Consider the following 22,006-nt stretch of genomic DNA (forward strand, 5'->3'; position numbering starts at 1 on the left):
CCCTCAATCTGAGCAAAACTGTTAACCCTCAACTCCCGTACGATAAACCGAAATACATACGATTTACCAGTGGCAGGGATCCCAGCTGTCATGATCCCGACAGCAGGATCCTGGCCACCAGTATGCCGGCAGCATGGCGAGCGCTAGAAAGCTATGCTGCAGGCAGGGTGGCGCGCTGCGCTCACCACACGATCTATTCTCTCTCTCAACCAGTATTCTGGCAGCGGGATTTCCATCACCTGTCGGTATTCCGGCGTCGGCATTGTGACCACCGGGATCTCGACAGACTGTCTCGTGATCGCCTCCCAATAAACCAGTATATATTTTAGATGTTAATATTTGGTCTAGTTAAAAAATATATATATTTTTAGTTTGAAATATTCTGTACTCTAACTTGCTTTTTAACTATCTTTGATATCAAAAGCAATGTTCTCAACTTTTCCAGGATAGCAAATATTTTTATTAAACGGAAGCATTAGATGTGTTAAGATGGGTACACACTGGCCAATATATCGTCCGCTTGATCAAATGGCTGATATATTGTGAGCCCGTCAGCAGGTATATATACCTCGATACATATTACGTCGGCTGTATAGCACAGTCAATATATCTTCAGATTCACTTGTTGCGGGGTAGGAGATGTCACAGCTGGGCGGGTGAATTCTAATGTCTGCCCAGCTGGATGTGCTGACTGACACGTTGAACAGCCGATTGGTAAGTGTGTATACATACCTGGATCAGTCGGCACAATGGCAGGTCGCCAAAGTGTCTGTCAGGTGTGTGTACCCAGCTTTACACAAGTTTTCTCTAACGTCCTAAGTGGATGCTGGGGACTCCGTAAGGACCATGGGGAATAGCGGCTCCGCAGGAGACTGGGCACATCTAAAGAAAGCTTTAGGACTAACTGGTGTGCACTGGCTCCTCCCCCTATGACCCTCCTCCAAGCCCCAGTTAGATTTCTGTGCCCGACGAGAAGGGTGCACACTAGGGGCTCTCCTGAGCTTCTTAGTGAAAGTTTTAGTTTAGGTTTGTTATTTTCAGTGAGACCTGCTGGCAACAGGCTCACTGCATCGAGGGACTAAGGGGAGAAGAAGCGAACTCACCTGCGTGCAGAGTGGATTGGGCTTCTTGGCTACTGGACATTAGCTCCAGAGGGACGATCACAGGCCCAGCCTGGATGGGTCCCGGAGCCGCGCCGCCGGCCCCCTTACAGAGCCAGAAGAGCAAAGAGGTCCGGAAAAATCGGCGGCAGAAGACGTTCCTGTCTTCAATAAGGTAGCGCACAGCACTGCAGCTGTGCGCCATTGCTCTCAGCACACTTCATACTCCGGTCACTGAGGGTGCAGGGCACTGGGGGGGGCGCCCTGAGACGCAATAAAACATGATAAAAATACCTTACATGGCAAAAAATACATCACATATAGCTCCTGGGCTATATGGATGCATTTAACCCCTGCCAGAATATACAGAAAAACGGGAGATAAGGCCGCCGAAAAGGGGGCGGAGCCTATCTCCTCAGCACACTGGCGCCATTTTCCCTCACAGCTCAGTTGGAGGGAAGCTCCCTGGCTCTTCCCTGCAACAGAAAGGGTTAAAAAAAGAGAGGGGGGCACTAATTAGGCGCAGTATTAAAACATACAGCAGCTATAAGGGGAAAAACACTTATATAAGGTTATCCCTGTATATATATATATATAGCGCTCTGGTGTGTGCTGGCATACTCTCCCTCTGTCTCCCCAAAGGGCTAGTGGGGTCCTGTCCTCTATCAGAGCATTCCCTGTGTGTGTGCTGTGTGTCGGTACGTTTGTGTCGACATGTATGAGGAGAAAAATGATGTGGAGACGGAGCAGAGTGTCTGTAACAGTGATGTCACCACCTAGGGGGTCGACACCTGAGTGGATGTACTGTTGAAAATTACGTGACAGTGTCAGCTCTGTATAAAAAAACAGTGGTGACATGAGACAGCCGGCTACTCAGCTTGTGCCTGTCCAGACGTCTCATAGGCCGTCAGGGGCTCTAAAGCGCCCGTTACCTCAGATGGCAGATACAGACGCCGACACGGATACTGACTCCTGTGTCGACGGTGAAGAGACAACCGTGATTTCCAGTAGGGCCACACGTTACATGATTGAGACAATGGAAAATGTTTTATACATTTCTGATAATACGAGTACCACCAAAAAGGGGTATTATGTTCGGTGAGGGAAAAACTACCTGTAGTTTTCCTGAATCTGAGAAATAAAATGAGGTGTGTGATGATGCGTGGGTTTCCCCCCGATAACAATTGATAATTTCTTAAAAAGTATTGGTGTATACCCTTTCCCGCCAGAGGTTAGGGTGCGTTGGGAAACACCCCCTAGGGGGGATAAGGCGCTCACACGCTTGTAAGAACAAGGGCTCTACCCTCTCATGAGATGGCCGCCCTTAAGGATCCTGCTGATAGAAAGCAGGAGGGTATCCAAAAATGTATTCACACACATACTGGTGTTATACTGCGACCAACAATCGCCTCAGCCTGGAGGTGCAGTGCTGGGTTGGCATGGTCGGATTCCCTGACTGGAAATATTGATATCCTAGATAAGGATAGTATATTATTGCCTATAGAGCATTTAAAAGATGCATTTCTATATATGCATGATGCACAGCGGAATATTTGCCGACTGGCATCAAGTATAAGTGCGTTGTCCAATTCTACCAGTAAAATGGTCAGGTGATGCGGATTCCAAACGGCATTCGGAAGTATTGCCTTTGAAAAGGGACATTTGGGGTCGGTCTTTTAGACCTGGTGGCCACGGCAACAACTGGGAAATCCACGTTTGTACCCCAGGTCGCCTCTCAAAATAAGACGCCGTATTATCACAAGCCTGGATACATCACTTCACATAAATATCCTGAAGCTAAGGGCCATTTACAATGCTCTAAGCTTAGCAAGACCTCTGCTTCAAGGTCAGCCGGTGTTGATCCAGTCGGACAACATCATGGCAGTCACCCACGTAAACAGACAGGGTGGCACAAGAAGCAGGAGGGCAATGGCAGAAGCTGCAGGGATTCTTCGCTGGGCGGAAAATCATGTGATAGCACTGTCAACAGTATTCATTCCGGGAGTGGACAACTGGGAAGCAGACTTCCTCAGCACGACCTCCACCCGGGAGAGTGGGGACTTCACCCAGAAGTCGTCCACATGATTAAAAAACTCGACAGGTATTGCGCCAGGTCAAGAGACCCTCAGGCAATAGTTGTAGACGCTCTGGTAACACCGTGGGTGTACCAGTCAGTGTATGTGTTCCCTCCTCTGCCTCTCATACCCAAGGTACTGAGATTGATAAGATGGAGAGGAGAAAGCACTATATTCGTGGCTCCGGATTGGCCAAGAAGGACTTGGTAACCGGAACTTCAAGAGATGCTCACGGAGGATCCGTGGCCTCTACCTCTAAGAAGGGACCTGCTCCAGCAAGGACCCTGTCTGTTCCAAGACTTACCGCGGCTGCGTTTGACGGCATGCCGGTTGAACACCGGATCCTGAAGGAAAAAAGGCATTCCGGATGAAGTCATCCATATCCTGATCTAAAGCCAGGAAGGATGTAACCGCAAAAACATTATCACCGCAATTGGCGAAAATATGTTGCGTAGTGCGAGGCCAGTAAGGCCCGACGGAGGAAATTCAACTGGGTCGATTCCTACATTTCCTGCAAACAGGAGTGTCTATGGGCCTGAAATTGGGGTCCATTAAGGTTCAGATTTCGGCCCTGTCAATTTTCTTCCAAAAAAAGAACTAGCTTCAGTCCCTGAAGTTTAGACGTTTGTAAAAGGGGTACTGCATATACAGCCTCCTTTTGTGCCTCCAGTGGCAATTTGGGATCTCAATGTAGTTTGGGTTCCAAAAGTCACATTGGTTTGAACCACTTAAATCTGTGGAGTTAAAATATCTCACATGGAAAGTGGTCATGCTGTTGGCCCTGGCCTGGGCCAGGCGCGTGTCAGAATTGGCGGCTTTATCCTGTAAAAGCCCTTATCTGATTTTCCATTCGGACAGGGCGGAATTGAGGACTCGTCCTCAGTTTCTCCCTAAGGTGGTTCCAGCGTTTTCACCTGAACCAACCTATTGTGGTGCCTGCGGCTACTAGGGACTTGGAGGAATCCAAGTTGCTGGATGTTGTCAGGGCCCTGAAAATATTTCCAGGACGGCTGGAGTCAGGAAATCTGACTCGCTGTTTATCCTGTATGCACCCAACAAGCTGGGTGCTCCTGCTTCTAAGCAGACTATTGCTCGTTGGATTTGTAGTACAATTCAGCTTGCACATTCTGTGGCAGGCCTGCCACAGCTAAAATCTGTAAAAGCCCGTTCCACAAGGAAAGTGGGCTCATCTTGGGCGGCTGCCCGAGGGGTCTCGGCTTTACAACTTTGCCGAGCAGCTACTTGGTCAGGGGCAAACACGTTTGCTAAATTCTACAAATTTGATACCCTGGCTGAGGAGGACCTGGAGTTCTCTCATTCGGTGCTGCAGAGTCATCCGCACTCTCCCGCCCGTTTGGGAGCTTTGGTATAATCCCCATGGTCCTTACGGAGTCCCCAGCATCCACTTAGGACGTTAGAGAAAATAAGAATTTACTTACCGATAATTCTATTTCTCATAGTCCGTAGTGGATGCTGGGCGCCCATCCCAAGTGCGGATTGTCTGCAATGCTTGTACATAGTTATTGTTACAAAAATCGGGTTATTATTGTTGGGAGCCATCTTTTCAGAGGCTCCTCTGTTATCATACTGTTAACTGGGTTCAGATCACAAGTTATACGGTGTGATTGGTGTGGCTGGTATGAGTCTTACCCAGGATTCAAAATCCTTCCTTATTGTGTACGCTCGTCCGGGCACAGTATCCTAACTGAGGCTTGGAGGAGGGTCATAGGGGGAGGAGCCAGTGCACACCAGTTAGTCCTAAAGCTTTCTTTAGATGTGCCCAGTCTCCTGCGGAGCCGCTATTCCCCATGGTCCTTACTGAGTCCCCAGCATCCACTACGGACTATGAGAAATAGAATTATCGGTAAGTAAATTCTTATTATTGCTTACTTATTTAAAAAAAAAAAAAAATAAGAAAAAAAGTAAAACAGCTGTAGGGAGTGATAATTCCATTCATGTGTTCTAGCTCCATAATTGAGTCCCCCAAAATTATCCTATTGTGAAGAACTAAATTACTCCCATAAAATGTTGCTTTTTGCTCTTTCTGAAAACACCTTTTTCTGCTAATCTAAGGGGGCGACTTTTATAACCGTGATTGATGTTACCATTTCTGGAAAACTTTTTTTAAACTGCTTACTACACAATCATGGCAAGAAAGATACTCCAACTAAATGTGCTCCAGCTGATTAAAACTGCATTTCTGTGTTTTTTTCAGCCATTTGGGATCAGCTTCTAGAGGGACGAATAAAACTTCAAAAGGCACTTCTTTTATCTAATCAACTACCGCAGCATGACACCTTTGCATTGTTCAAGAAAGAAGGTGGTGAGGAGTTTATAATTCCCCTAATGAACAGTAAGTTTATTTACATTCTATGGTCATATAACACAAGTTTTTCAACCTGTCATCATTTTGACCTACAAACTTTTCACTACCCAACAAACTGTTAAATAGAAACATGTGTGCTAGGTTTGACCATGTGTTTTATTTTGTGAAGGTGCTCTGTGTATCTTTTTTTCAGAACACGTGGATCCGCTGCTAATCCGACAATCCATGTGTTTTCCGCCAAGTCGGGAAAAAAACAGCCCCTATTGAATAGGTCGGTCCCCCTTCCAACCTAATCCTGTCGGAAACTGCCATCTTTCCGACAAGACGGCAGCTTCCGACACTTATTGAATACACCCCTTTGTATTGCTTTAGCAAATGGTGAGCCCCAAAGAACTTGGTGGTGCTGTATTTCCATTGTTCAGCAAAAAAAGTATGAAAAAAAAAAATGTAATTCTATATGTAAATCAGTGACATAAGCTCCTTTTGGATATTTTGCATGCATCTTACTTTGATGCTTATGAAGAGACTAAGCCTGTGAGAGAGTATACCTGTAAAGGCAATCTATGACATATATGGAGTTATTTATACTGCTTTTACATCGCAAGCGCTGGTCGCATCCACAAACTGTACACATGCCCTTCCCGTATGCAACCCGCATGAGACCCCTTTCACACTGGCAACGCGACCCGGCAATAGTTTTTAACTACTAATTGACATTTAAAAGTATAATCGGTTAGAAGCACTGAAGTAAAATATGGGGGCAATAAACATTTTTCAAGAATGTTATTAAACGCTACTGTGAAGGTATCACATGTTTTATTGGAAAATATTTTGCAATACTCCCCTCTGAAGCTATCCGTTTTTTTTTTGTTTTTTTTGTTTATTATTATTCCCAATTTTCACCTCACTGAATTAGAATATGTCCGCCCACAAGGAGGATGTGGTAATCAGGATAAATCATAAGTAATATGGTCATATTATCGAGAATGCCCATGCACTGCAGAATGGGCCTAGTTCAGACCTGATCGCTAGCAAGCGATTTCTGCACTGCTGCGATCAGATAGTCACCGCCTACAGGGGGGGTGTATTTTAGCTGTGCAAGTGTGCGGAATTGACATCAGGAACCCTCCCTACAAACGCATGAACACGCCTTCGTTTTTCCTAACACTCCCTGAAAACGGACAGTTGCCACCCACAAACTCCTTCTTCCTGTCAGTCTCCTTGCAATCGCCTGTGCGAACGTATCCGTCGCACAAACCGATTGCTGAGCGGCGATCCGCTTTGTACCCATGCGGCGCGCCTGCGCATTGCTGTGCATACACATGCGCAGTTTGTGCCTGATCACCCGCTATGCGAAAACGTACAGCAGCGATCAGGACTGAATTACCCCCAATATCTGGATCTTTTGGCTGATAACATCTGTCAAATATGTCTGATTTGATTATCAAAACTGAGCAGTTTTGGACTTTTTTTACCGGCAGTTGTCTAAAACTGTCATCAGTACACAAAAAAACAGGCCATTCACCTGATCACTGGTAAAATTGGCCCAAGTTTGTACCTAGTTTTAGGGATTCCAAAACTATTAAGTATTTTGCAGATAAATCTATAGGTAGTTTACAGTGTATTGACTCATAGAAGGAGTGAAGTACCTCAGTGCACTGGTGGTGATGTATTATCTGTATAATGATCACCAGGCTTTGCAAGTTACAAAATACTTTTTAGCCATGGAATATGACATCTATTAGGTGATGTGTGCAAGGGCTTAAACATTTGGTACTCAGTCATTCTTCCAATTTGTCAGGGTCTGCTGGACTGATCGTCAGAAATTATTATTTCAGTGGGTGGAATATGCAATTATACAAGTATTACCTCTAGTGACTGATTTTTAGGTTTGACAAACAATAATGAATCTTCATGTTTATGTTGGAAGCTATCATGTTTAAATTCCTGCAAATATGACTCGACATTACTACAACATTTCAAAGTACAAGGGTAATCTCCATTACCAATACAGACCAAAGCATAATCTGTCAAACCTATAGGTTTAGTTTCTGTACCTGTAATCCTGGGGAACAGGCCATCAGAGACAAAAAGATAGTCTATTCTAGACAAGCGATCATAGGCCGCAAGAGGCATGTAAATTCTCGTGCGTTGGATGCCTTGCCCTTGAGACTCCCGTAGAAGAGCTGTCTAACCAATCTAATATATCCCCTGTATGGGCAAAGAACTCTTAAGATGGGTACACACCTAAAGATGTATCTGTCTGGTGAATACAATACAACCTAAAATCAAAAAATGTACACCTAAAATATGTGCAATACACCCACAAGAGATGCCAGTGAAACAAAAAGAAAATTCACTACCTTCCTTTAAACAACCAATCCGTGATTCTATAAGACCACACCCTTTGATGTAAACAGTAATATTCCTTACTTCTAAATTAATGGCAGAATTCAGTGTTCCTCGGCTCCTCCCAAATATTTAATCCACTTGCATGAAATGGAAGCAACCATCAGTTTCCTTATTTTACTTCCTGGGTGATGGTGACTTTAACTCTCCAGAGGGATCTTATGAAATCTACTTTCTCACAACATGGTCAGGTGAGATGGCACTTAAAACACTCCTAAAAACAAGCGTCCATTTACACATAATTAGAAGTACGGAATATTACTGTTTATGCCCAATTTTGTGGTTTTGAAGAATTACGGATTGGATTATACACATGCAATCCATTCTTAGCACCTGTGTGGGACAGTCTTGCTGACTCTAGTCTGGTGAAAAACAATAATCTGGTAATGTATGTGAGCAAATGACAATGAACCATTTGAATGCTGGGAAAACAGGCAGTGGTCATGCAGACAAATTAGGTTAATCCATTTGAGTTAACAAATTTATCCGAACAATTTTTTTTGTCTGTTTTCCAGCGTTTAGGAGCAAGTGGTTGATTTGTCATTTGCTTGCATACATTACCAGATTTTTGTTCCCACCAGACAGATTGGACAGATAAGTCTTTAGGTATATACCCAGCTTTAGTGGAATGGGGGTGGTATACAAGATATACAATGTCTGGGAAGGCGGTCATTAGGCTGACAGGTAAAAAGTAGACAGTGGGTAAGTTCAACAGGGACAAATGGTCAACACAAGTTTTTTTTTTTGGTGGTCCTTTTGTATGTTTCATCATATGTAACCACAATCAGTGGAAACATGTAACTTGTGGGCTCTCTCCGCGCTTTGGGCAAGGTGCGTCACTCTGCTATGGTTGTGCTCACCACAGGTTACTATTCCCAGTCATAGTCCATGTATATAGGGGGGCACAGTTGTTTAGTGCAAAAATAAAGCACTGTATGTATATGAGCGTGTGGTAGATGTGTTGGTAAACATTTTATGTGTTTTCCCTGTCAGATACTGGGATCTACCCATTAGAGTCAGTGTAATGTCGGTGGGTGTTTAGTGCACGTGTGTCGGCATGTGTGAGTGCTCTACCACAAACGGCTATGGGAATCCCTCTGTCGGCACCGCCGACTCCTGATGGTACTTGATACATGAGATTAAGTGTCAGCATGTCAACAGTTGTAAGCTTTTCCAAAGAAAAAACTATATGGGAGACACAGACGTATGTGGGTGACCCTGTCGGCACCAAACTAATATGACTGGGTATAAATTATTATGATACTGTGATGCAATTTGAGAAAAAAAGGCTATACCTATGTGTGTGTATGTATGTATATGTATATATATATATATATATATTTTTTTTTTTTTTTTTTTCTCATACGTCCTAAAGGATGCTGGGGACTCCAAAAGGACCATAAGGTATAGACGGATCCGCAGGAGCTTGGGCACACTATAAGACTTTGAATGGGTGTGAACTGGCTCCTTCTCTATGCCCCTCCTCCGGACCTCAGTTAGACTTTGTGCCCAGGAGTGATGGGTCACACACTAGGGGAGCTCTCCTGAGTTTCTTTAAAAGACTTTGTTAGGTTTTTTATTTTCAGGGAGACCTGCTGGCTACACGGGCCCTGCATCGTGGGACTGAGGGGAGAGAAGCAGACCTACTTCTTCTTAGTTCAAGGGCTCTGCTTCTCGGCTACTGGACACCATTAGCTCCAGAGGGTTCGATCACTTGGTATAGCCTAGCTGCTTGTTCCCGGAGCCACGCCGTCAGCCCCCTCACAGAAGCCAGAAGTAAGAAGCCGGGTGAGTATGTGAAGAACAGAAGACTTCTGGGACGGCAGAAGACTTCAGTAACGGAGGTACAGCGGTCGCTCTGCGCTCCATGCTCCCACACACCAACGGCACTCACAGGGTGCAGGGCGCTGGCGGGGGGGAGTGCCCTGGGCAGCATATTACTGATTTCTCTATCGTCCTAGTGGATGCTGGGGTTCCTGAAAGGACCATGGGGAATAGCGGCTCCGCAGGAGACAGGGCACAAAAAGTAAAGCTTTAGGATCAGGTGGTGTGCACTGGCTCCTCCCCCTATGACCCTCCTCCAAGCCTCAGTTAGATTTTTGTGCCCGGCCGAGAAGGGTGCAATCTAGGTGGCTCTCCTAAAGAGCTGCTTAGAAAAGTTTAGCTTAGGTTTTTTATTTTACAGTGAGTCCTGCTGGCAACAGGATCACTGCAACGAGGGACTTAGGGGAGAAGAAGTGAACTCACCTGCGTGCAGGATGGATTGGCTTCTTTGGCTACTGGACATTAGCTCCAGAGGGACGATCACAGGTACAGCCTGGATGGTCACCGGAGCCTCGCCGCCGGCCCCCTTGCAGATGTTGAAAAGAGAAGAAGGTCCAGAATCGGCGGCAGAAGACTCCTCAGTCTTCTTAAGGTAGCGCACAGCACTGCAGCTGTGCGCCATTGCTCTCAGCACACTTCACACGGCAGTCACTGAGGGTGCAGGGCGCTGGGAGGGGGGCGCCCTGGGAGGCAATGTAAACCTATTTTTTGGCAAAAAATACCTCACATATAGCCTCCGGGGGCTATATGGAGATATTTAACCCCTGCCAGAATCCGTTGAAGAGCGGGAGACGAGCCCGCCGAAAAAGGGGCGGGGCCTATCTCCTCAGCACACAGCGCCATTTTCCCTCACAGAAAGGCTGGAGGGAAGGCTCCCAGGCTCTCCCCTGCACTGCACTACAGAAACAGGGTTAAAACAGAGAGGGGGGGGCACTAATTTGGCGTTAGAAATATATAAAAAGATGCTATAAGGGAAAACACTTATATAAGGTTGTCCCTATATAATTATAGCGTTTTTTGGTGTGTGCTGGCAAACTCTCCCTCTGTCTCTCCAAAGGGCTAGTGGGTCCTGTCCTCTATCAGAGCATTCCCTGTGTGTGTGCTGTGTGTCGGTACGTGTGTGTCGACATGTATGAGGACGATGTTGGTGAGGAGGCGGAGCAATTGCCTGTAATGGTGATGTCACTCTCTAGGGAGTCGACACCGGAATGGATGGCTTATTTAGGGAATTACGTGATAATGTCAACACGCTGCAAGGTCGGTTGACGACATGAGACGGCCGACAAACAATTAGTACCGGTCCAGACGTCTCAAAAACACCGTCAGGGGTTTTAAAACGCCCGTTTACCTTAGTCGGTCGACACAGACACAGACACGGACACTGAATCCAGTGTCGACGGTGAATAAACAAACGTATTCCTTATTAGGGCCACACGTTAAGGGCAATGAAGGAGGGGTTACATATTTCTGATACTACAAGTACCACAAAAGAGGGTATTATGTGGGATGTGAAAAAACTACCTGTAGTTTTTCCTGAATCAGATAAATTAAATGAAGTGTGTGATGATGCGTGGGTTCCCCCCGATAGAAAATTATTGGCGGTATACCCTTCCCCGCCAGAAGTTAGGGCGCGTTGGGAAACACCCCTTAGGGTGGATAAGGCGCTCACACGCTTATCAAAACAAGTGGCGGTACCGTCTATAGATAGGGCCGTCCTCAAGGAACCAGCTGACAGGAGGCTGGAAAATATCATATAAAAGTATATACACACATACTGGTGTTATACTGCGACCAGCGATCGCCTCAGCCTGGATGTGCAGAGCTGGGGTGGCTTGGTCGGATTCCCTGACTAAAAATATTGATACCCTTGACAGGGACAGTATTTTATTGACTATAGAGCATTTAAAGGATGCATTTCTATATATGCGAGATGCACAGAGGGATATTTGCACTCTGGCATCAAGAGTAAGTGCGATGTCCATATCTGCCAGAAGATGTTTATGGACACGACAGTGGTCAGGTGATGCAGATTCCAAACTGCACAAAGGTGTATTGCCGTATAAAGGAAGAGGAGTTATTTGGGGTCGGTCCATCGGACCTGGTGGCCACGGCAACTGCTGGAAAATCCACCGTTTTTACCCTAAGTCACATCTCTGCAGAAAAAGACACCGTCTTTTCAGCCTCAGTCCTTTCGTCCCTATAAGAGTCATATTTGCCCAGGGATAGAGGAAAGGGAAGAAGACTGCAGCAGGCAGCCCATTCCCAGGAACAGAAGCCTTCCACCGCTTCTGCCAAGCTCTCAGCATGACGCTGGGACCGTACAGGACCCTTGGATCCTACAAGTAGTATCCCAGGGGTACAGATTGGAATGTCGAAACGTTTCCCCCTCGCAGGCTCCTGAAGTCTGCTTTACCAAGGTCTCCCTCCGACAAGGAGGCAGTATGGAAAAAAAAAAAATTAACAAGCTGTATTCCCAGCAGGTGATAATCAAATTACCCCTCCTACAACAAGGAAAGGGGTATTATTCCACACTATATTGTGGTACTGAAGCCAGAAGGCTAGGTGAGACCTATTCTAAATCTAAAAAAATTTGAACACTTACAAAGGTTCAAAGCAAGAGGGAGTCACTCAGAGCAGTGATAACGAACCAGGAAGAAGGGGACTATATAGTGTCCCGGGACATCAGGGATGCTTACCTCCATGTCCCAAATTTGCCCTTCTCACTAAGGGTACCTCAGGTTCGTGGTATAGAACTGTCACTATCAGTTTCAGACGCTGCCGTTTGGATTGTCCACGGCACCCCGGGTCTTTACCAAGGTAATGGCCGAAATGATGATTCTTCTTCGAAGAAAAGGCGTCTTAAATTACCCCTTACTTGGACGATCTCCTGATAAGGGCAAAGTCCAGGGAACAGTTGGAGGTCGGAGTAGCACTATCTCGGATACTGCTACAACAGCACGGGTGGATTCTAAATATTCCAAAATCGCAGCTGATCCTGACGACACGTCTGCTGTGCCTAGGGATGATTCTGGACACAGTCCAGAAAAAGGTGTTTCTCCCGGAAGAGAAAGCCAGGGAGTTATCCGAGCTAGTCAAGAACCTCCTAAAACCAGGAAAAGTGTCAGTGCATCATTGCACAAGGGTCCTGGTAAAAATGGTGGCTTCCTACGAAGCAATTCCATTCGGCAGATTTCACGCAAGAACTTTTCAGTGGGATCTGCTGGACAAATGGTCCGGATCGCATCTTCAGATGCATCAGCGGATAACCCTATATCCAAGGACAAGGGTGTCTCTCCTGTGGTGGTTACAGAGTGCTCATCTTCTAGAGGGCCGCAGATTCGGCATTCAGGATTGGATGCTGGTGACCACGGAGGCCAGCCCGAGAGGCTGGGGAGCAGTCACACAAGGAAAAAATTTCCAGGGAGTGTGATCATGTCTGGAGACTTTTCTCCACATAAATATACTGGAGCTAAGGGTAAATTTATAATGCTCTAAGCTTAGCAAGACCTCTGCTTCAAGGTCAGCCGGTATTGATCCAGTGGGAAAAACATCACGGCAGTCGCCCACGTAAACAGACAGGGCGGCACAAGAAGCAGGAGGGCAATGGCAAAAACTGCAAGGACTTTTCGCTGGGCGGAAAATCATGTGATAGTACTGTCAGCAGTGTTTCATTCCGGGAGTGGAAACTGGGAAGCAGACTTCCTCAGCAGGCACGACCTCCACCCGGGAGAGTGGAAAATTCATCGGGAAGTTTTTCCACATGATTGTGAACCGTTGGGAAATACCAAGGTGGACATGATGGCGTCCCGTCTGAACAAAAAACGGGACAGGTATTGCGCCAGGTCAAGAGACCCTCAGGCAATAGCTGTGGACGTTCTGGTAACACCGTGGGTGTACCAGTCGGTGTATGTGTTCCCTACTCTGCTTCTCATACCTAAGGTACTGAGAATTATAAGACGTAGAGGAGTAAGAACTATACTCATGGCTCCGGATTGGCCAAGAAGGACTTGGTACCCGGAACTTCAAGAGATGCTCACAGAGGACTTATGGCCTCTGCCGCTAAGAAGGGACTTGCTTCAGCAAGTACCATGTCTGTTCCAAGACTTACCGCAGCTGCGTTTGACGGCATGGCGGTGGAACGCCGGATCCTAAGGGAAAAAGGCATTCCGGAAGAGGTCATTCCTACCCTGGTCAAAGCCAGGAAGGAGGTGACCGCACAACATTATCACCACATGTGGCGAAAATATGTTGCGTGGTGTGAGGCCAGGAAGGCCCCACGAAGAAATTTCAACTCGGTCGATTCCTGCATTTCCTGCAAACAGGAGTGTCTATGGGCCTCAAATTGGGGCCCATTAAGGTTCAAATTTCGGCCCTGTCGATTTTCTTCCAGAAAGAATTGGCTTCAGTTCCTGAAGTCCAGAAGTTTGTCAAGGGAGTATTGCATATACAACCCCCTTTTGTGCCTCCAGTGGCACTGTGGGATCTCAACGTAGTTCTGGGATTCCTCAAATCACATTGGTTTAAAACCAGTCAAATCTGTGGATTTGAAGCATCTCACATGAAAAGTGACCATGCTCTTGGCCCTGGCCTGGGCCAGGCGAGTGTCAAATTGGTGGTTTTTTTCTCAAAAAAGCCCATATCTGTTTGTCCATTCGGACAGGGCAGAGCTGCGGACTCGTCCCCAGTTCTCTCCCTAAGTTGGTGTCAGTGTTTCACCTGAACCAGCTTATTGTGGTGCCTTGCGCCTACTAGGGACTTGGAGGACTCCAAGTTGCTGGATGTTGTCAGGGCCCTGAAAGTATAGGTTCCAGGACGGCTGGAGTCAGGAAAACTGACTTGCTGTTATCCTGTATGCACCCAACAAACTGGGTGCTCTTGCTTCTAAGCAGACTATTGCTAGTTGGATGTGTAATACAATTCAGCTTGCACATTCTGTGGCAGGCCTGCCACAGCCAAAATATGTAAATGCCCATTCCACAAGGAAGGTGGGCTCATCTTGGGCGGCTGCCCGAGGGGTCTCGGCATTACAACTTTGCCGAGCTGCTACTTGGTCAGGGGCAAACACGTTTGCAAAATTCTACAAATTTGATACCCTGGCTGAGGAGGACCCTGGAGTTCTCTCATTCGGTGCTGCAGAGTCATCCGCACTCTCCCGCCCGTTTGGGAGCTTTGGTATAATCCCCATGGTCCTTTCAGGAACCCCAGCATCCACTAGGACGATAGAGAAAATAAGAATTTACTTACCGATAATTCTATTTCTCGGAGTCCGTAGTGGATGCTGGGCGCCCATCCCAAGTGCGGATTATCTGCATTACTTGTACATAGTTACAAAAAATCGGGTTATTATTGTTGTGAGCCATCTTTCAGAGGCTCCGCTGTTATCATACTGTTAACTGGGTTCAGATCACAGGTTGTACAGTGTGATTGGTGTGGCTGGTATGAGTCTTACCCGGGATTCAAAATCCTTCCTTATTGTGTACGCTCGTCCGGGCACAGTATCCTAACTGAGGCTTGGAGGAGGGTCATAGGGGGAGGAGCCAGTGCACACCACCTGATCCTAAAGCTTTACTTTTTGTGCCCTGTCTCCTGCGGAGCCGCTATTCCCCATGGTCCTTTCAGGAACCCCAGCATCCACTACGGACTCCGAGAAATAGAATTATCGGTAAGTAAATTCTTATTTTCTTATTGAGGCTGGCATAAAAGCGTTTCGGTGCCTGGGCACCGTGTCTCATACCCCCGCCAGCAAATCACAGCGCGCCGCCGGCTCCCACGGGTGCAGGGCGCTGGGGGGGAGCGCCCTGGGCAGCATTTTACAGTTCTTGGTTTTTGGGCTGTGAGAGGTTACACTGGCGGTGCCGGGACTCCGTGTCCCGGACCCCCGCCAGCATGTTGTAGCGCACTGCGCGCCATTTCTCCCCCGCCGCCGGCTCCCACGGGTGCAGGGCGCCGGGGGGGGGGGGTGTTTGGGACGCCCTGGGCAGCTTATATATCTATATGGAGCAGTTATATGTTTGTGGTCCCGGGCGCCCCATATGATAACCCCGCCGTTGAGCGCCGATGCTCCCACACGCCGAGGTTTTGTTTGGGTGTGCAGCATTTGTCTCTTATGGTATATAGTGTCTTTACACTATATACGGTGCCAGACCGGCTGGTGTCCGGTCCCCAACAAGAATTACTGTATAGTAGGAAGGTGGGGGGGCACAGTGGTTTTAATGCTATATGGGTGTCATATAGCATTATGTTTGATAATGGTCGCACAGTCCTTCTTGTAATACATCAATTCACTGTTTCTCTGACGTCCTAGTGGATGCTGGGAACTCCGTAAGGACCATGGGGAATAGCGGCTCTGCAGGAGACTGGGCACAAAAGTAAAGCTTTAGGACTACCTGGTGTGCACTGGCTCCTCCCCCTATGACCCTCCTCCAAGCCTCAGTTAGATTTTTCCTGAGCTGCTTAGTGAAAAGTTTAGTTTTAGGTTTTTTATTTTCAGTGAGACCTGCTGGCAACAGGCTCACTGCATCGAGGGACTAAGGGGAGAAGAAGCGAACTCACCTGCGTGCAGAGTGGATTGGGCTTCTTAGGCTACTGGACACCATTAGCTCCAGAGGGATCGAACACAGGCCCAGCCATGGAGTCCGGTCCCAGAGCCGCGCCGCCGGCCCCCTTACAGAGCCAGAAGCAAGAAGAGGTCCGGAAAATCGGCGGCAGAAGACATCCTGTCTTCACCAAGGTAGCGCACAGCACTGCAGCTGTGCGCCATTGCTCCTCAGCACACTTCACACTTCGGTCACTGAGGGTGCAGGGCGCTAGGGGGGGCGCCCTGAGCAGCAATAAAAACACCTTGGCTGGCGAAAATACATCACATATAGCCCCCAGGGCTATATGGATGAATTTTAACCCCTGCCAGATTACACTGAAAAACGGGAGAAAAGGCCGCCGAGAAAGGGGCGGAGCCTATCTCCTCAGCACACTGGCGCCATTTTCCCTCACAGCTCCGTTGGAGGGAAGCTCCCTGGCTCTCCCCTGCAGTCACTACACTACAGAAAGGGTTAAAAAAGAGAGGGGGGCACTAATTAGGCGCAGTATAAACAATACAGCAGCTATAAGGGGAAAAACACTTATATAAGGTTATCCCTGTATATATATAGCGCTCTGGTGTGTGCTGGCAAACTCTCCCTCTGTCTCCCCAAAGGGCTAGTGGGGTCCTGTCCTCTATCAGAGCATTCCCTGTGTGTGTGCTGTGTGTCGGTACGTTTGTGTCGACATGTATGAGGAGGAAAATGATGTGGAGGCGGAGCAAATTGCCTGTAATAGGGATGTCACCCCCTAGGGGGTCGACACCTGAGTGGATGAACTGCTGGAAGGAATTACATGACAGTGTCAGCTCTTTACAAAAGACAGTGATTGACATGAGACAGCCGGCTACTCAGCTTGTGCCTGTCCAGACGTCTCATAGGCCATCAGGGGCTCTAAAGCGCCCGTTACCTCAGATGGCAAATACAGACGCCGACACGGATACTGACTCCAGTGTCGACGGTGAAGAGACAAATATGACTTCCAGTAGGGCCACACGTTACATGATTGAGGCAATGAAAAATGTTTTACACATTTCTGTTAATACGAGTACCACCAATAGGGGTATTATGTTCGGTGAGGAAAAACTACCTGTAGTTTTCCTGAATCTGAGAAATTAAATGAGGTGTGATGAAGCGTGGGTTTCCCCCGATAAAAAAACTGATAATTTCTAAAAAGTTATTGGCATTATATCCTTTCCCGCCAGAGGTTAGGGTGCGTTGGGAAACACCCCCTAGGGTGGATAAAGCGCTCACACGCTTGTCAAAACAAGGGCTCTACCCTCTCCTGAGATGGATTCTGCTGATAGAAAGCAGGAGGGTATCCTAAAATGTATTTACACACATACTGGTGTTGTACTGCGACCAGCAATCGCCTCAGCCTGGATGTGCAGTGCTGGGTTGGCGTGGTCGGATTCCCTGACTGAAAATATTGATACCCTAGATAGGGACAGTATATTATTGCCTGTAGAGCATTTAAAAGATGCATTTCTATATATGTGTGATGCACAGCGGGATATTTGCCGACTGGCATCAAGAGTAAGTGCGCTGTCCATTTCTGCCAGAAGAGGGTTATGGACACGACAGTGGTCAGGTGATGCGGATTCCAAATGGCATATGGAAGTATTGCCTTATAAAGGGAAGGAGTTATTTGGGGTCGGTCTTTCAGACCTGGTGGCCACGGCAACAGCTGGGAAATCCACGTTTTTACCCCAGGTCGCCTCTCAACATAAGAAGACGCCGTATTATCAGGCGCAGTCCTTTCGTTCCCATAAGGGCACGTGGGCAAAAGGTTCCTCATTTCTGCCCTGTGACAGAGGGAGAGGGAAACGGCTGCAGAAATCAGCCAGTTCCCAGGAACAGAAGCCCTCTCCCGCCTCTGCCAAGCCCTCAGCATGACGCTGGGGCTTTACAAGCAGACAGGGAGGCAGTTTTGGAAGCCATTCACAAGCTATATTCCCAGCAGGTGATAATCAAGGTACCCCTCCTGCAACAGGGAAAGGGGTATTACTCCACACTGTTGTGGTACCGAAGCCGGACGGCTCGGTGAGACCGATTTTAAATCTAAAATCTTTGAACACTTACATACAGAGGTTCAAATTCAAGAGAAGGGGACTACATGGTGTCTCTGGACATCAAGGATGCTTACCTTCATGTCCAAATTTACCCTTCTCACCAAGGGTACCTCAGGTTTGTGGTACAGAACTGTCACTATCAGTTTCAGACGCTGCCGTTTGGATGGTCCACGGCACCCCGGGTCTTTACCAAGGTAATGGCCGAAATGATGATACTCCTTCGAAGGAAGGGAGTTTTAGTTATCCCTTACTTGGACGATCTCCTGATAAGGGTAAGATCCTGGGAACAGTTGGAGGTCGGTGTAGCACTATCTCAGGTAGTGTTGCGACAGCACGGTTGGATTCTCAATATTCCAAAATCGCAGCTGGTTCCGACGACTCGTCTTCTGTTCCTAGGGATAATTCTGGACACAGTTCAGAAAAAGGTGTTTCTCCCGGAGGAGAGAGCCAGGGGTTATCCGAGCTAGTCAGGAACCTCCTAAAACCGAGCCAAGTCTCAGTGCATCAATGCACAAGGGTTCTGGGAAAAATGGTAGCTTCCTACGAAGCAAAGCCATTCGGCAGATTCCACGCAAGAACTTTCCAGTGGGACCTGCTGGACAAATGGTCCGGGTCGCATCTTAAGATGCATCAGCGGATAACCCGGTCACCAAGGACAAGGGTGTCCCTCCTGTGGTGGTTGCAGAGTGCTCATCTTCTAGAGGGCCGCAGATTCGGCATTCAGGACTGGGTCCTGGTGACCACGGATGCCAGCCTGCGAGGCTGGGGAGCAGTCACACAGGGGAGAAATTTTCAGGGCTTATGGTCAAGCCTGGAGACATCATTTCACATAAATATCCTGGAGCTAAGGGCCATTTACAATGCTCTCAGCTTAGCAAGACCTCTGCTTCAAGGTCAGCCGGTGTTGATCCAGTCGGACAACATCACGGCAGTCACCCACGTAAACAGACAGGGTGGCACAAGAAGCAGTCAATGGCAGAAGCTGCAAGGATTCTTCGCTGGGCGGAAAATCATGTGATAGCACTGTCAGCAGTATTCATTCCGGGAGTGGACAACTGGGAAGCAGACTTCCTCAGCAGGCACGGCCTCCACCCGGGAGAGTGGGGACTTCACCCAGAAGTCTTCCACATGATTGTAAACCATTGGGAAAAACCAAAGGTGGACATGATGGCGTCCCGCCTAAACAAAAAAAAATTGGACAGGTATTGCGCCAGGTCAAGGGACCCTCAGGCAATAGCTGTGGACGCTCTGGTAACACCGTGGGTGTACCAGTCAGTGTATGTGTTCCCTCCTCTTCCTCTCATACCAAAAGTACTGAGAATTATAAGACGGAGGGGAGTAAGAACTATACTCGTGGCTCCGGATTGGCCAAGAAGGACTTGGTACCCGGAACTTCAAGAGATGCTCACGGAGGACCCGTGGCCTCTACCTCTAAGAAGGGACCTGCTCCAGCAAGGACCCTGTCTATTCCAAGACTTACCGCGGCTGCGTTTAACGGCAGGGCGGTTGAACGCCGGATCCTGAAGGAAAAAGGCATTCCGGATGAAGTCATCCCTACCCTGATCAAGCCAGGAAGGATGTAACCGAAAAGCATTATCACCGCATTTGGCGAAAATATGTTGCGGGGTGTGAGGCCAGTAAGGCCCCGATGGAGGAATTTTCAACTACGTCGATTCCTGCATTTCCTGTAAACAGGAGTGTCTATGTGCCTAAAATTGGGGTCCATTAAGGTTCAAATTTCGGCCCTGTCAATTTTCTTCCAGAAAGAACTAGCTTCAGTTCCTGAAGTTCAGACGTTTGTAAAAGGGGTACTGCATATACAGCCTCCTTTTGTGCCTCCAGTGGCACCTTGGGATCTCAATGTAGTTTTGGGGTTCCTAAAGTCACATTGGTTTGAACCACTTGAATCTGTGGAGTTAAAATATCTCACATGGAAAGTGGTCATGTTGTTGGCCCTGGCCTCGGCCAGGCGCGTGTCAGAATTGGCGGGCTTTATCCTGTAAAGGCCCTTATCTGATCTTCCATTCAGACAGGGTGGAATTGAGGACTCATCCTCAATTTCTCCCTAAGGTGGTTTCAGCGTTTCACTTTAACCAGCCTATTGTGGTACCTGCGGCTACTAGGGACTTGGAGGACTCCAAGTTGCTGGACGTAGTCAGGACCCTGAAAGTATATGTTTCCAGGACGGCTGGAGTCAGAAAATCTGACTCGCTGTTTATCCGGTATGCACCCAACAAGCTGGGTGCTCCTGCTTCTAAGCAGACTATTGCTTGTTGGATTTGTAGCACAATTCAGCTTGCACATTCTGTGGCAGGCCTGCCACAGCCAAAATCTGTAAAAGCCCATTCCACACGGAAAGTGGGCTCATCTTGGGCGGCTGCCCGAGGGGTCTCGGCTTTACAACTTTGCCGAGCAGCTACTTGGTCAGGGGCAAACACGTTTGCTAAATTCTACAAATTTGATACCCTGGCTGAGGAGGACCTGGAGTTCTCTCATTCGGTGCTGCAGAGTCATCCGCACTCTCCCGCCCGTTTGGGAGCTTTGGTATAATCCCCATGGTCCTTACGGAGTTCCCAGCATCCACTAGGACGTCAGAGAAAATAAGAATTTACTTACCGATAATTCTATTTCTCATAGTCCGTAGTGGATGCTGGGCGCCCATCCCAAGTGCGGATTGTCTGCAATACTTGTACATAGTTATTGTTACAAAAATCGGGTTATTGTGGTTGTGAGCCATCTTTCCAGAGGCTCCTCTGTTATCATACTGTTAACTGGGTTCAGATCACAGGTTGTACGGTGTGATTGGTGTGGCTGGTATGAGTCTTACCCGGGATTCATAAATCCTTCCTTATTGTGTACGCTCGTCCGGGCACAGTATCCTAACTGAGGCTTGGAGGAGGGTCATAGGGGGAGGAGCCAGTGCACACCAGGTAGTCCTAAAGCTTTACTTTTGTGCCCAGTCTCCTGCGGAGCCGCTATTCCCCATGGTCCTTACGGAGTTCCCAGCATCCACTACGGACTATGAGAAATAGAATTATCGGTAAGTAAATTCTTATTTTCTCTGTTTGTACCCACTATTGGTTGGTCGACAGGTGTGAGGGTTTTGTCACAAACTACCGCGGGGATAACTGTCTGCTTCGCCGACGCTTGGCGGTACTTGTTCGGAAGATTAAGTATTAGCGAATGGGTGTTGTGTGCTTAAAACAGTACACACGATAGGGGAAAGTCAGTTGTTTGGGGTTGCCCTGTGGGCATCAACGGTGTTCCCTGGGTAAAAAGGTTAGCAGGCGGTTATTGCCTTGAACATATATATATAGATATAGATAGTATCCCTTATCCAAAATTTAAAATCACACATTTTTTGTTCCCCTACTGATATAATGACAAATATATATTATATTGTATCTCTATATAATATATCTATATATACATATAATATATATGTCATTATCTCAGTAGGGGACCCAAAAATGTGGGATTTTGGATAAGGGATACTCAACCTGTGTGTGTGTGTGTGTGTGTGTGTGTGTGTGTGTATATATATATATATATATATATATATATATATATATATATATATATATATATATATATATATATAATATATGGGAGGAGTGTTATCAAG

General features: G+C 47.4%; 1 protein-coding gene across 2 annotated transcripts in view; it reads left to right on the top strand.

The window, feature by feature from the left end:
* The window catches only part of AATF (apoptosis antagonizing transcription factor), a 402,606-nt gene that overhangs the window by 118,776 nt on the left and 261,824 nt on the right, over positions 1-22,006 (top strand). For both annotated transcript variants that reach the window (XM_063954827.1, XM_063954826.1), the window contains exon 4: positions 5,391-5,528. In XM_063954827.1, the coding sequence (XP_063810897.1) occupies positions 5,391-5,528 (138 nt within the window). The remainder of the gene's footprint in view (positions 1-5,390; positions 5,529-22,006) is intronic.

Source organism: Pseudophryne corroboree, chromosome 2, assembly GCF_028390025.1.
Source record: "Pseudophryne corroboree isolate aPseCor3 chromosome 2, aPseCor3.hap2, whole genome shotgun sequence".
Lineage (NCBI taxonomy): Eukaryota > Metazoa > Chordata > Amphibia > Anura > Myobatrachidae > Pseudophryne > Pseudophryne corroboree.